This window comes from Physeter macrocephalus, chromosome 19 (assembly GCF_002837175.3).
Source record: "Physeter macrocephalus isolate SW-GA chromosome 19, ASM283717v5, whole genome shotgun sequence".
Lineage (NCBI taxonomy): Eukaryota > Metazoa > Chordata > Mammalia > Artiodactyla > Physeteridae > Physeter > Physeter macrocephalus.
The window spans coordinates 48,003,780-48,018,283 of record NC_041232.1 but is presented as its reverse complement, the minus strand read 5'-3'; the positions used below and the strand labels follow the sequence as shown (position 1 = coordinate 48,018,283).

The 14,504-nt window shown below is 42.1% G+C and overlaps 2 protein-coding genes across 3 annotated transcripts in view; one reads left to right on the top strand and one right to left on the bottom strand.

Moving 5' to 3' along the window:
- Window positions 1-2,718, top strand: part of ZSCAN30 (zinc finger and SCAN domain containing 30) — a 6,546-nt gene extending 3,828 nt beyond the window's left edge. Inside the window, exon 3 of the mRNA XM_007123186.2 lies at window positions 1,787-2,718. Within this exon, the coding sequence (XP_007123248.1) occupies window positions 1,787-2,718 (932 nt within the window). The remainder of the gene's footprint in view (window positions 1-1,786) is intronic.
- The window catches only part of LOC102978158 (zinc finger protein 397), a 51,259-nt gene extending 36,869 nt beyond the window's left edge, over window positions 1-14,390 (bottom strand). The window contains exons 1-5 of one of the 2 annotated variants that reach the window (XM_024120633.3): window positions 14,320-14,390; window positions 12,503-12,998; window positions 12,087-12,228; window positions 10,761-10,826; window positions 8,360-9,404 (exon numbers count right to left, since the gene is read on the bottom strand). In XM_024120633.3, coding sequence (XP_023976401.1) covers window positions 8,360-9,404; window positions 10,761-10,826; window positions 12,087-12,228; window positions 12,503-12,910 — 1,661 coding nt within the window. In that variant the 5' untranslated portion in view covers window positions 12,911-12,998; window positions 14,320-14,390. Of the gene's footprint in view, window positions 1-7,634; window positions 9,405-10,760; window positions 10,827-12,086; window positions 12,229-12,502; window positions 12,999-13,190; window positions 13,233-14,319 lie in introns of those variants that run through there. The other variant, XM_028480586.1, reaches the window with a different exon arrangement.
- Between the last annotated feature and the right edge of the window lie 114 nt (window positions 14,391-14,504).

Sequence of the window (14,504 nt, the reverse complement as noted above, 5' to 3'; positions counted from 1 at the left end):
GTGTCCCCTGCATCGGCAGGCGGACTCTCAACCACTGTGCCACCAGGGAAGCCCCTAATTTTTTTAAATATAATATACATATATAGTTGAAAGAATAAGAGTCTTGATATTTTCCTGATCAATACATCTAAGGTCAAGATTTTTTTCTGGTCTCATAATTTGTCTTCATGTGATTATAGAATTTGAAGAAGTATATAAAATCCTATAAATAACATTGCTTTTCTAATGTTCAGAGCCCTAAATTTGTCCCTACACAATTTTATTGCCACTTTATACCCTTTATAATTTATACTCTTTATAATTTGACCTATTTACTACTTTCACAAGATTTCTCATTAGGTTGTCAGCTCTCTGACTTTAACCAAGTTGGTGCTTATTATTCTTCTGCCTTTTTTATATATTATGCTTTTTTTCATAAATTTTCCCTTTTTGAACGAGCATAGCCTTGAGTAATTTAAATTTCTATTTAAGATCCAAGAACAGTGTGAATTTTAGTGTTCTGTCCTAATCTAAGAGGCAGTGTTGTCCACCTGTTATTTCTGGTAAGGAGTGAGGAAAAGGGAAGCTGGATAGCCCTCTGCTTTGGTCAGGTAATCATTGTGAGCCTTTATTGTTGTGTTTGAAGTGTGATGAACTCCAAGAATATCAAAAAGAAGTATTTGTTTTTATAGAAAAACATGACTTTTCTGAAGCTAAATAAAAATGGTTTTTAAATTAATTCTTTTTCTTAGTGCAACTACAGCCCTGCTTCCTTCCGGTAGGGAAAGCAGATGACATAGGGGGAAAGTGCAAGCCTTGATGTTAAGCATCTTTGTTTGGATCCTGACTCTACCAGTTATTAATTCTGTGGCCTTACATCAGTGACATAGCCTCTCTGAGCCTTCTTTTCCTGATCTGTAAAATGCATATAAGTTTAGGGGGCTTTGCGGGGGATGAAAGTAACTTAACAGTTTTTCAGATTTTTCCCACTTAAAATAATTGAAGTTACCTCAGCCATCATCCAGTAGTCTCCTGTTCTGAGTTACTAGAAATCTAGAAATGAGAGGGGTGTGTCGTGTGAGAGCTGAAGGTTTGGCACCAGGCAGTCACATCTGCCTCTTGTTTCCATCCACCATCTTTGACCATTTATACATAAAAAAGTGAACATAGAAGACTCCCACCTGGCCCCAGAATGAGTCAGGAACTCACAATATTCCTTTTCTTATGCTCTGCATGTCTTATTCTATTTGCTTATAATCATTTCATCAACTTAGTACCTGCCAGAATCTGCAAGTTACCTTTGCACCACCTACCTCTGTCCAATTCTAACTCCTAAAGCATTTCCTAATTGTATCTCCTGCTCTCCTATTTTTGTAGAAGCACTGCTGATTCAAGACTCTTAGACATCTGTCTTTATTCTAATTACTCTTTATCGCCTCTTTTCCTTTCCCTCATTACCTAAAAGCACATCTTCTCCTCTAACCCAAGATTGTCTCCCACCTTCCTGGTCTCTCACTGCTACTCCTGTTTATCACTATCTCCTTTAACTAATGTCTTTCCCTGTTCACCATCCCTCCTTTCCAATGCTGACTCTCATTCTAGTCTATATTACTCTCTGAGGGTGCCACCTCTCCCTACCCCAGGCCACTTTTCTAAATTCTAGGTTGGGAAGCCAGTTTTTAAGAGTTTTCCTTCTAATAGGTAAATACCTATTTCATTTGGTTTATTTTCTGTTTCTGCTACAATAAGTTCTTTTCTTCCAACATGGGGAGCAAATGACACTTGCATTTTCTATTCACATTTTTAGATGGCAAGCTGGTGGCTGACAAATTGTTGACAGCAAAGCAAGAAATTATTGAATGTGTGGCATCAGCAGCCATGATATCCTCAAGACGACTCCCTGGGGAAACTCCTTCAGGACAGGTAGTTGAAGAAGCTTTGGGAGGTCTGGACAATTTTGAGAAGCCAAAAGGAAGGGCTTCAGGGGACAAAATGAGTCAGCTCCCTTCCCAGGAAAGACATTTTAGCCTGGCAAGCTTCAACAAGGAAATCTCCACAGAAGAGAGTGTCCTGGAATGTAATGAAGGTGAAGGAAGTCTCAGTCTGAACTCAAATGTTATAACACAACCGAGAATTCACACTGGGGGAAAGCTCTATGAGTGCTTAGACTGTGGGAAAGCCTTTTGCCAGAGCTCAAAGCTGATTAGACATCAGAGAACTCATACTGGAGAGAGACCTTATGCATGTAAAGAATGTGGCAAAGCCTTTAGTCTGAGCTCAGACCTTGTTAGACATCAGAGAATTCATAGTGGTGAAAAACCCTACGAATGTTGTGAGTGTGGAAAAGCTTTCAGGGGCAGCTCAGAGCTCATCCGGCATCGGAGAATTCACACTGGAGAGAAACCTTATGAATGTGGTGAATGTGGGAGAGCTTTCAGCCGGAGCTCAGCCCTTATTCAGCATAAGAAAATTCACACTGGAGACAAAGGCTATGAATGTATTGAATGTGGTAAGGCTTTTGGTAGAAGCTCTATCCTTATTGAACATCAGAGAATTCACACTGGAGAGAAACCTTATGAATGTAATGAATGTGGAAAATCCTTCAATCAGAGCTCAGCCCTCACCCAGCACCAGAGAATCCACACTGGAGAAAAGCCTTATGAATGTAGTGAATGTAAGAAAACATTTAGGCATAGATCAGGCCTTATGCAGCATCAGAGAACTCACACCAGAGTTTAACTCTTTGGGTAAGAGTTGTACAACTATGAAATACTAGGAATTCACTTTGGGGGTGAATAATGGGATATGTATATATGATATATATGTAATATAATGGGATATATGATATATATATATGATTGATATATATATATATCTCATATATATATGGTTCTGTTGAAATGCATGTATGGCAGGGGAGTACCTAGCCTGGTCCATGAGTCACTAAAGGCTTCCTGGATGTGATGAAATCTCAGTTGAGACATAAAAGGTGGGTAGAAGTTAGCCAGACCAAGGCAAGAAGGAAGAGAAGAATGTTACAGGCAGAGGTTATAGCACGTGCAATGGCATGAACAGAGGATCTGGAGACATCCCTTCCTCTGAACTCTTCTCTCTGGCAGGAGTTTTTTTCTTGGGGCCCCTGGTTCAGAAGCCAGGACAGGTGTTTGTTCCTCTCTTCGTATTTAGTCACTGAGTTGGGTGGCCTATCCCAGTTCTCTTGAAGTACTTAGAAGAATTAGTGTGATGGAAGACTTTGCTGCGTTGTATGGAAAAAGGCATGTTTGTACACCAAGGAAAGAATACATATTGGAGGCTAGAGGGACAGTGGGGACTGGAGTGTTTGCGTCCCATGACCCTGGGGCCCAGGAAGTGGGAAGCTGACAGGAACACGGGAATGGGAGGTCTGCCTTCCTCATTCCCTGTTCCCTCCCCTCATCACCAGACTCACAGATGCTAAGCTACTTGAGGGCAATGAATATTTGTTGAATATTCCTCAAAACTCTACTTCTCCAATTTTTATTTTGGCAGTTTTAATTAACTCACAATTGCTGAGGGCAGTTAATACCTAAGAGAAAGTTTGAGTCCTCTTCTAAGATGTCCTGATTTCCCTTCCTGATACTGTCACTTCTGAAGAAGATGTGATAATCAAAGCTGTTGTGGGTAATAGGAGAGGTGAAATTAGAGGGACAGCTTTTGTGTCCAGAGGTTGTAGGCTTATTAGTGAGGCTAGTCAGTAATCTAAAAAGATCCTTCAAATGGATAGAGAGTTGCCTTTTCCTATGGGTGACAATCAAACGATTTCATGTTTTTAATACCATTTAATATTTTTTTTACTGATTGTGAATTACTTGTAAATGTTGATAGTACAGAAAATGAGAAAGTATAAATCACCCACGATCCCACCATCCATAGAAACTTTGTTAACATTTTGGAGTACTTCTAGTAGATTTTTTTTTACCCCCCAACCCTAATATATGTGTACTTCTTTTTTGGTGAAAATCTTGTTTGGTAAATCATTTTTAGTAACTGATTTTAACACTTATACTTTTGATTATATACTTCAACTGTTTATTTAAAAAATTTTTTTGAAGTATAGTTGATCTACAATGTGGTGTTAATTTCTGCTGTACAGCAAAGTGATTCAGTTTTATATATATATATATATATATATATATACACACATTCTTTTTTAATATTCTTTTCCATTATGATTTATCTCAGGATATTGAATATAGTTCCCTGTGCTATACAGTAGGACCTCATTGTTTATACTTTTAACTATTTAGTATTAGAATGTAATGCAAGATGTCTTGTAATAAAATTTGAGTTTTAAGTTTTGCTTTGAAATTAATCATTCAGTAATAGGGAGCACCGTAACACGAATGGAGATGCGCTGGGAGAATGGGGGAAGGAGTTGTGGGAAGAAGGCAGGGAATTGGTGGTCTTAGCTTTGATTCCTGGGCCAAAACATGTCTGAAAACGATACCTAGTCCCTGGGGCTGCAGTTTACCAGGTGAAGTCACAAAATTGAGGGGACATCTGGAGCTGCACTGTGGTTGAAAGAACTTGGGAATGAAAGCAAGTAGCCTCTACAAACAGACGCATCGTCCACAAGAATCAGGACGCTTCCCCACCTTGGCGAAGAGCCTGGGAGAATGCCACAGCTTTCCCCTCCCCTCTCAGCAGGTCCTTAATAGACACACATGTGCAGGAACACCCCATGACCCTTTAGATCTATCGTCTGCCAACAAGACAGCTGTGAACGATAAAGTTACTGAGCAGCAACATCTGGTTTTGGGCCATCACAGAGCAGGGGGTAGGTCTGCCTACCCCGCTCACCCTTCCTCTTGACTTTGCAGAAATGCTCTTCAGGTCAGTTCCTTCTGCATGGAAATGATCCGCAATCCTCCTTGCTCTGAGGATTCACTTTACGGGGCAAAAGAAGCGAAGTTGTTCACAAGGGGGCTTGGAGAGACCAAGGTCAGACTTGTTTAAATTTCTAATCCTCTCATCTGGACAGTGTTAACTGCAGCCTGTGGAAGTGAGGAGGGAGGAGTGGAGAGGTAGGAAACTGGTATTAAGCACTTTCCCTAAAGTCCATCTCTTTTTTTTTTTCCCACATCTTTTTAAATCCATGAATCTGCGCGGGACCCATTTAAGGTAAACAGTGGACTGCTTCTACACCAAGCGAAATGAGGGTTCTGAGCAGAAAGGGAAGGGAGGGATTACTTTTCCTCAGGCAACTCTGGTGAAGGAAAAAACAATTACCTTTGACATCCACCTACTTGGTGCCCCTTGTTTCATACAGACTGTTGAAGCTTTAACTGTAAGAGATCACCTACTTCAGCTCTTTTAAACTGAGGGTCCAGAGTTGTCAGGTGACTTGCTTATGGCTGCAGAATGCACGGAGAAGCACTAACGAGAACAGAAGTCTTCACTTCAAGGCTATTGCTTTTCTCAACTATAATCACCTTCATGCAAATAACTTATATTTGCACAGAGATTTATAATTTGCATTTTTTTTGTACACTAGTGAGATGAGTACATCTGCCATTGTCATTTACCAGTTAGGAAGTCACAGATCAGTTAACGAGTTAGCTAACTGCCTAGGACTTGGAAGGCACAAAGATGCCATAGAAAGCACATGCTTTTCTTGATAATTTCTCAGCTATCCTGGGTTTCCATTCCCTTTTAAACCTTTTCTTCTCTAACTTTAGAAATTTTAGATATTTATTGTAGAAAAAATTGGAAGACACAAACACAAGAAAAAATTAAATCTCCTATAATCTTATTACTCAGATATAACCAGTAAAGCATTGAGATTATATATATTTCCAATATTTTTAATGCATAAATATATTTTTACACAAATCATATTGTACATATTGTCTTATATTTTTACTTAAGATATGAACGCTTTCTTATTTAATATTAATCAACATCACTTTTAACAGCTTTTAAGACTTTGTATACATTCATGATGGTTTCTGAAGCATACATTTCCAGGTAGAATTTTAAAGTCAAAAGGCAATGTTTAAGGCTTCTGGTACTGATTGCCACAGACAGCATCTATTCACATCTCACCAGCAGCATTAGAGTCCCAATTTCCCTGAATCTGTTTTATGAGGGAAAAAAAGTGCCATTTCAACTCTTGCTTTAATATACATTTTTAATTCTAGCAAGGCTAATATTTACTGTCCGTGGGCATTTATTCTTTTGTGATTTGCCTATTTAAGTACTACTTTTTTCTATTGGGACTTTTTCATGGGGAGATAGTACAGAGAAGTGGCTCCCCAGACGCGTTCTGGATTCCTACTGCCTGGGTTTAAAGTCTGACCTCACCACTTTGTAGCTACATGACCTTGAGTAAGCCATGACCTCAAGCCTTCATTTCTTCATCTGCAAAATATGGGCTGAGAAGTAATACATATACACAAAGCCCTTCGCAAGTACCTATTATGTTTCTTACCAATATATGTAAGAACCCTCTATATAAAGATTATTTGCCTTTTGTAATACATGTTGTATCAATTCCTACTTAACATGTGTTTTGCCCTTTTCAGTTTGATTGGATCTTTCTCTGTGGAAGAGGAATATGAGTTGAATAGCTTTACCATGCTATTTTGTTATTTAACCTAGCCCTTTCTTTTCTCACATTCTCTCTCCAAGCATGGGCATCTAGTCCTCCTGCCATTCTTACTAGTTAGAACATGCTCATGCCCCAACAGAAGCATTACTTCTCTATTTATCCTCATGAAAACTCTTCCTATGTACAGGACTCGAGATTCCCAAAGGTTTGAATTTTTGGTAAGGTGTGTTGTAACTCTGACCTATTCGGTATTTTAAGTAACATGTCTTTCTGTTGCTGACTAACCTATACACCTTTCTGCATCGCACTGAGAAGCACCAGTCTAGGGATCCTTTCCCTGCTGGGTCCCTCAGAAGAGGGCAGTCTCTCTGGATGGACCGTGACTGTTACTGTTATTTCCCTTTAGTATGGTCTTTAACAAAATTCACAAGACTGTGAAATACTGCTGATATGACAAAACTGAACACACGTGAGGCGCCTGGAGAGTAACAGACCCAGCAACGGAGGAAGTTTTTAGCGCCTGAGCCTAGGGGTGCGCACTAGGAACCGTGGAAGTACAGACCCAGAAACAAATGACACGGCAGCCATAGCGGCTTCTGACCTGGAGCCTGGGGAGTTAGGAGGAAGCCAACAGAAGCGCTGGTCACGTCTTAAGAACCAAAGGAGTCCTTATGTCTGTGAGGGTGAAATTTGGAACTCTGAGACTCTTAACTTCTAGACTGGGCTCTTTCTGACCCCTGCCCTCACCCACATGGAAGGCCTAGCCTCCAGGCTGGACAAGGAAACTACGTTTTAACCCTTACCCTGGGGTCATACAAACCAAGACAAAGCTCCTCACCACCCCATGCTCCAAGGACTCCAGGTTTTGTCTATCAACAAATTTCTCCACTGGCTCATGTTTCACTATAGGCACTGTAGTAAACAGAGATTCTGGCCACATGCATGCTTTTCCTACAGACAGGAATCCACTTCAAAAGGAACTCAAAAGGAACACTCCAGGCGAAGTGGCCTTTTCCTTTCCTCAGATGTGCCAGACTTTCTTCCTGGCCACTCATCCTTCAGATTATTTTTCTCAGAAGCCTTCCCTGATCCAAGGTTGGGTCAGGTACTCCTTAACATCACACAGCACTGATCGTACCACAGTGTCACTGCCTGTTTGTGTTGTCCGTGAAACGGAAGATATGGTCTCATTTCCCACTGTATCCCTAGTGCCTGGCACAAAGCAGCCACTCAAAAAATAACTGCTGGATAACTTAATTTGTATTTTCTTTTCACTATCTCTCTTTTGGTCTGCCTTGGGCTCAGTAAGTCATCGATGAAACGGTTTCCCCATATCTTGCTGCCCTGCCACTGTTCTTAACTGGTCAGTATAATTTTTGCATTCCTGAGACAAAATGTCCCTCATACTCTCCGCACCATCCTCCAAATCTGGCCCACTGACAATTAGATGCAGTGACAGAGTTGCTGTGCCCTCTTTGTGACATTCTCATGGAAAATGATGTTTCAACGTTCTAGTCCCATCTTTCGCAGTTCCTGAGTATTCTTACTGGTAAGAGAAAGGTGGAAGCAATGATTCTTCTGTCTGCTCTTCTAATTAGTCACAGGAAAAGCTTTCAGGGCACAATGTGCATGAGCACTGGCAAGTGCTGTATAAAGTCAGATCGATTCGAGACCTAGGACTGTACAACCACTTCCATGAAGTCTCACTCCAAAGTAAATTAAACCCTTTTGACTAACAAAGATAGAAGCCTGACTGAAGTATTTACAGTATTCACTGTACTCATAAGTCACTTTACAGTGTGGACTCTCTGATGGCGCATAAGGACTGATCTGTGCCTGAAAGCCTTCCCACATTCACTACATATGTAAGCCTCATCCCCAGAGTGGATTCTCTGATGTTGAACAAGGGCTGAGCTCCTTTTGAAGGTTTTGCCGCATTCATTACACTGATAAGGTTCCTCTCCACTGTGAATTCTCTGGTGTCTGATGAGGTTTGAGCTCAGACTGAAGGCTTTTCCACACTCACTACATTCATAGGGTTTCTCTCCACTATGTATCCTCTGATGGGTTATCAGCTCTGAGCTCTGCCTGAAAGCTTTTCCACACTCATTACATTCATAAGGTCTTTCTCCTGTATGAATTCGCTGGTGTCTAATAAGCTTTGAGCTTTGGCTAAAGGTTTTCCCACACTCATTACACTCATAGGGTTTCTCACCAGTGTGAATTCTTTGATGGATAATGAGATATGAACTTTGACTGAATGCTTTGCCACATTCATTACATTTACAAGCTTTCTCACCAGTATGGATTTTCCGATGTCTAATGAGGGCTGAGCTCTGGTTGAAGGCCTTCCCACATTCACTACATTCATATGCTTTCTCACCACTATGAATTCTCTGATGAATAATAAGATAGGACCTCAAACTAAAGGCCTTCCCACACTGGCTACATTTGTACGGCTTTTCTCCAGTATGGATTCTCTGATGTTGTGTTAGAGCAGAATGCTGTTTGAAGCTGTGCCCGCATACATCACACCTGTAAGGTCTCCCTTCCGCAGGAACTTTCTGATACGTTATAGAGTTTGTATTTAGAATCAAGCTTCTCTGGGGCTCAGGATGGTCTTTGTTTCCTAGAGATTTGTGTGTGAAGATTACTTGACTAAAACTGCCCCCTTGGGAAGGGGATCTTCTTAATTTCTCCCCTGTAGCACTTCCTTGCTGCCACTCTGAACTGCTTTCATGTTCACTAATTCCTCCAAATGAAGGCTCCTGGGGAAGTCTTTGCGATTTCTCTCCTGAAATGTCCTTCTTTGTTGCTGATCCATTGTTCTCACAACCTGAAATGATAACAGCAAAAAAAACCCAACTTTTTATTTCTCCACTTTCAATACTCCCTTTCTATGTGAGAGAAAATAGATGCTTCTGCTTACAAAGATAAAGCCATCTGCATGTATCTTTTCTTTAACTGGTCAAAATAGGGTCCCTCCTCCTTTCTAATACTAAGGCCTACATCTACAGTTTGAAATTTATCCTTTCCTGCTTCCTCTGAGACTTCAGTTGATCAGTTACCCACTATTCCTTTCCTATTGTTTTCAATCTCTTTCTCTGCTGACTCCTGTTTGTCAGCATTTAAATAAATTCAAGTCTCTCTCATCTTTTAAAATCAAGCTCCTTGCCTACACATCTCCCTCATGCAACCTCACTCCCACTGAGAATAAAGCTTCTTCAAATGGTTGTCTGTACTCGTTTCCATTCTGTAATCTGGTTTCTGCCATACCTGTGCACCTCCCACCCCCCAAACTACTCTCATCAAAATCAACTTCATAGCTGCTAAATCCAATGGCTTCTTTCTGGATCTTACTTAGTTGGCCTCTCTGTAGCACTGACACTGGGGACCATGTCTTCCTTCCGGAGCCGTTCTCTTCCAAATACATTAGCCTGATTTCTGTGGCTGTTCCTTCTTAGATTCAAGGTCAATCACTCGAACACGAGTTCCTCAGGGTTCTGTTCTGAGCTCTCATATATCCTCACTCCACCAACTCTCTATGTCCTAAGCTTCAATCACTGCTTACGTTATAAGCTAATATCTCCCCAGATCCCCAATTCTATCCCAGTTCTGTGAAGCTCTAGACTCTCGTATCCAATGCTAATTGGCCATATCACTTGTAAATATTTGACAAGCACCAAAATGTCCCAAACTCAACACATCATCCTATGTATTTTTTTCCCTTATGTTTTCCCACTTAGATGAATAGCACCGCCATTAACCAAGTTGTTCAAGACCGAAAACTGAGTATCACCCTCAACTCCTCTCCCACATGCTCCACGTTTAACAATGACCAGCTACTGCAATTCAAGTTAAATGCTGAAGAACAGGAGTCAGCCGTGATCTTTCCCACCTCTCACCACAATACAACTGGATTTATTCACTGTGGCCACTTGGATACAACTGTCTCTAACCAGACTCTACTCTTGCCTTCCTCAAATCCATTCCCGCTCTGCAACTGAGTCCTAAAACACAAATCTGATCATGTCACTCACTTCTCTAAAACCCTTCAACTGTTCCCCACTGCACTGTACAAACGAATGAGGATGACAGACACGTTTTCACAACCTGCGTCCCAGTTTCCTCTCTAGTTTCCCTCTAACCAGCTCTCCCCTAGGAGTTCTCTCTTCAAGTTAAATTGAATTACCTGCAATTCCCGGAATGGACTGTATTCTCTCACCTTCAGGATTCTGTGGACTTCGCTCATGTGATACTGTAATGTGGGAAATATAGATTTGGCCTCATCCCCAGTTCCTGGCACAGAGCTTTTAAAACCCCCGAAAATTTCCTCTGTGGTAGAGATGAGAAGGTGCCGGAGGTTATGCTAATGAGTTGACTCTTGGAGGGCAGGGGGGCTGGTTGATTAGAGTGTTAGAACTTTCGGACCCATCCTCTGACCTCCAGGGAGAGGGGCTGGAGATTGACTTAATCAATCACCAATGGCCAATGATTTAATTAATCATGCCTACCTAACAAAACCTCCATAAAAACCTTAAACAAAGGGGTTCAGAGAGCTTCAGGGATGGTGAATGCACCCAGGAGAGTGGTGAACCCCAAACTCCAGAGAGACAGAAGCTCCTGTGCTCAGGACCCTTCTGGACCTTGCGCTATGGACCTCTTCATCTGGCTGTTCATTTCTATCCTTTATGATGAACTGGTAATGGTAAGTAAGGTGTTTCTCTGAGTTCTGTGAGCCATTATAGCAAATTATGAAACCTGAGAAGGGGGTTGTGGAACCACCAATTTGCAGCCAGATCGGACTGAAGTGTGGATAATCTGGGGACTCATTACATGCAACTAGCATCTGATGTGGGAGGCAGTCTCTTGGGACTGAAACCTTAACCTGTGGGGTCTGCACTGGTTCTGGGTAGTGTCAGAATTGCTTAATGGGAGGGAAAACCCCACATACGCAGTGTCAGAAATGTTGTGAGCAGAGAAACAGTTTTTCCCTTTAGCTCGGGAATCTCCTCCTCCCACCTATTTACCTGGCTTTCTTCTACTCAGAGTTCAAGTCCTAGCTTAGATGTCTCTCCCTCCAGGAAGTACTCCTTGGACCTCTAAGGTTGAGTTAGGTGGGTGCCTTTATATGTGCCTCCATAGTACATTAATTATTCTGTAATTTACTACCCTATACTGTATTGTAATTGCCTTTTTGCTTGTCCACCACCCCATCTAGGCTTGAAAATTCTTTCAGGATAGAGACCCAGTGCCTACCACAATACAGATGTGTATTAGCACCCTATTAAGTCATGAAATGAAGGAATAAATGGATAAATGTTGGGGAAACTGACACAAGGAGGGCTGACTGCAATTCATCAGGATTGCTGAATACAAAGGTGCTCAAGAGTGAGCACCTCCACTCTAGAATAATAAACGTGAGGCTCACATGGGGCATGCTGTAAAGTATCGTGAATTCTCTACCCTCAAGACCAGAGGCCTGATAACAGTTCCCAGATGAGTTTCTATTTCTTACCGCTTCTGGGGGAAAGGCAAGGTTCCCAGGGTTTCAGCTGTGTCTTTAAAGGCTGGAGTTCGATGTTTGTTAACTCCTGGGATGCTCCAAGACATGTCAAATCTGTCCATGGCACTGCTGGTCCCTGTGGACTAGCTGGGACCTGAAATCAGTAAAATTTGTGAGAAGATTTCTTTGTGAGAAACTCCCTAGGGAAAATGCTTAGTAAAAATCTCCAAGAGGTCACCGAAGACATCTCCAGGGATGACGGATAGGAACAAAAGAACTGTCTAAAGACAGAGACAGGTATGGCCCTGGTAGTCACTTCAGCGTTATGGTTCAGTAGAGACAATTCTCACCCCATTCTTATGATGCCACCACATACTCCAGGAAGTAGATTCCTTTTCCCAAAACATATCACATCTCCCTGTTCTCACCTGCTGCCCTGGATCATCAAATTCCCTCTCCAAATCCTCCAACAGAGTCACAGCTTCCTCACCACTTTTTGGACTGTGTTGCTGAACCCAGATCTGCAGCTCCTCAGGCAGGATGCTCAGGAACTGCTCCAGCACCAGCAGCTCCAGGATCTGCTCCTTCGTGTGCAACTCTGGCCTCAGCCACTGACAGCAAAGCTCCTGGAGTCGGCCCAGAGCCTCCCGGGGCCCAGGTGTCTCCTGGTAGCAAAACTTTCGGAACTGCTGGCGAAACAATTCCTGGCAGGATCGGGTACTCCCATTCTGCTTAAGTTTCTGACCCCAAGAAAGGCTTTCTTCTACTTTCACTAGTATTAGCTCTTGTTCCTGAGAATTCTGAGGTACCGGGGTTGAAACTGCTCTGGATTCCATAGCCGTTCTGGGCTGAAACAGCTTAGCAAAAAGCTCACTACAACTGGGTCCTCTATTTCAGAGTTTCTTTTGAGTAATCTCTTCTTTCCTGAAGGATATAAAAGCACTGTTAACTTACAGCAATGAAAAAATCCTCTAAGAGCTTACAATAATAAAGATCAGTCATCGCTCTAAGAACTTACAATAATAAAGATCAGTCATCAGAGTAATATATGGAAAGGGATCAGGTTTGAGACTGTAACTAAGTAATAATCAAATGACAAAACTAAAAATCACTCACCTCATTCAACGTCTCTCATTTTGTAGAATTCCTATATTTATGCTACGAGAAATTATTTTAGAGGCAAAAGAATGCAATACTAACATGAATCACACATTGAGGAATTTCCTTTTCAATTCTCTTTCAATCCTGTTTGCATCAAGGAGAATAGTCTGTCTTTAACATTTTCTGAAGATGTTACTTACAGAATTCCCTTTTAAATAAACTATAGGTCTCAGACTTCCATGGGTAACAGTATCTAGCTAGGATTTGATATGCTAATTTTTAAACATTTATTTTTAGTTACCTTTAACCTATGGCACATAATGCTGCTTCTCATTTAGGTAGTAATAAAACATTTTTTAAAATCCATATTAAACATGAGTTGATTTAAATAAAAACATGGTTGGACGTTTGCCATTTGATTAAATTTAGTATTTAATGCGCTTCTTCAACAAACATTGAGGCACTTATTATGGGCTCTGTCCCGAGCCAGGTATTAAGATACAAAGATTTTTGCTCGTGAATAAATGAGTCTACCTAGGAATTAGCCAAGATGTATTTGTTAAATGCTTACCATGTGCGCAAATGTCAGATATTATAGAGACACAAAAGCAAAAACGTTAATCTCAACTCTCAAAAAGCTTAGAAGATAGGGGAGTAAACATTTTAAAAAGTGAAATATGGCAACAAATAATTGTTTTTAATTTTGTAATATATAGACCGATCATGATCTGATCTTTGGATGGGAGAATACTGATAGAAGGGTGTACCCTTGAATTTGCAAGACAGATCAGTACATCTGAACATTAACACTACAGTTAACTTTAGAGAACAGAATATTTAGCCTGCAAATCTGTGGTTTATTAACCAGCCCTGCCGCACTAGCCTTTCTATTTTTACATCCCGGTTAAATCGCAGCATCTGTGAAATCACGGCGGTGGGGGAATAACTGCCCTTTCCGCTGGAAAGCAGGGGCTTGATTGCTGGTCTCCTCTGCGTCCCGAGGACGCTCGGAGACGCCGCCCGGACAAGGTGCCGAGACCCGGGGATGGGCAGGCCGAGGAGCGGGGCTCCTCCACCCAGCGCCCGCCGCCCCGGCCGCGCGCCCTCCCCGCCCCCGCTCCGCCTCAGGCCCCGTGTCCCTCACCGCGAAGCTCAGGAGCCGCCAGGGCACGAGCCGCGGACCTGCAGCTGCGAGCCACAAAGACCGGAAGTGCGCGTTCGCGGCCTTCCGCTCGCGCGCCCTCCCGAACCTCCATCCGCCCCGCCCCGTGCTCACAGTCAGCCAATCAGCGCGTGGCTCCGGCCCTCCCACCGCCTTCCCGGGGTGGC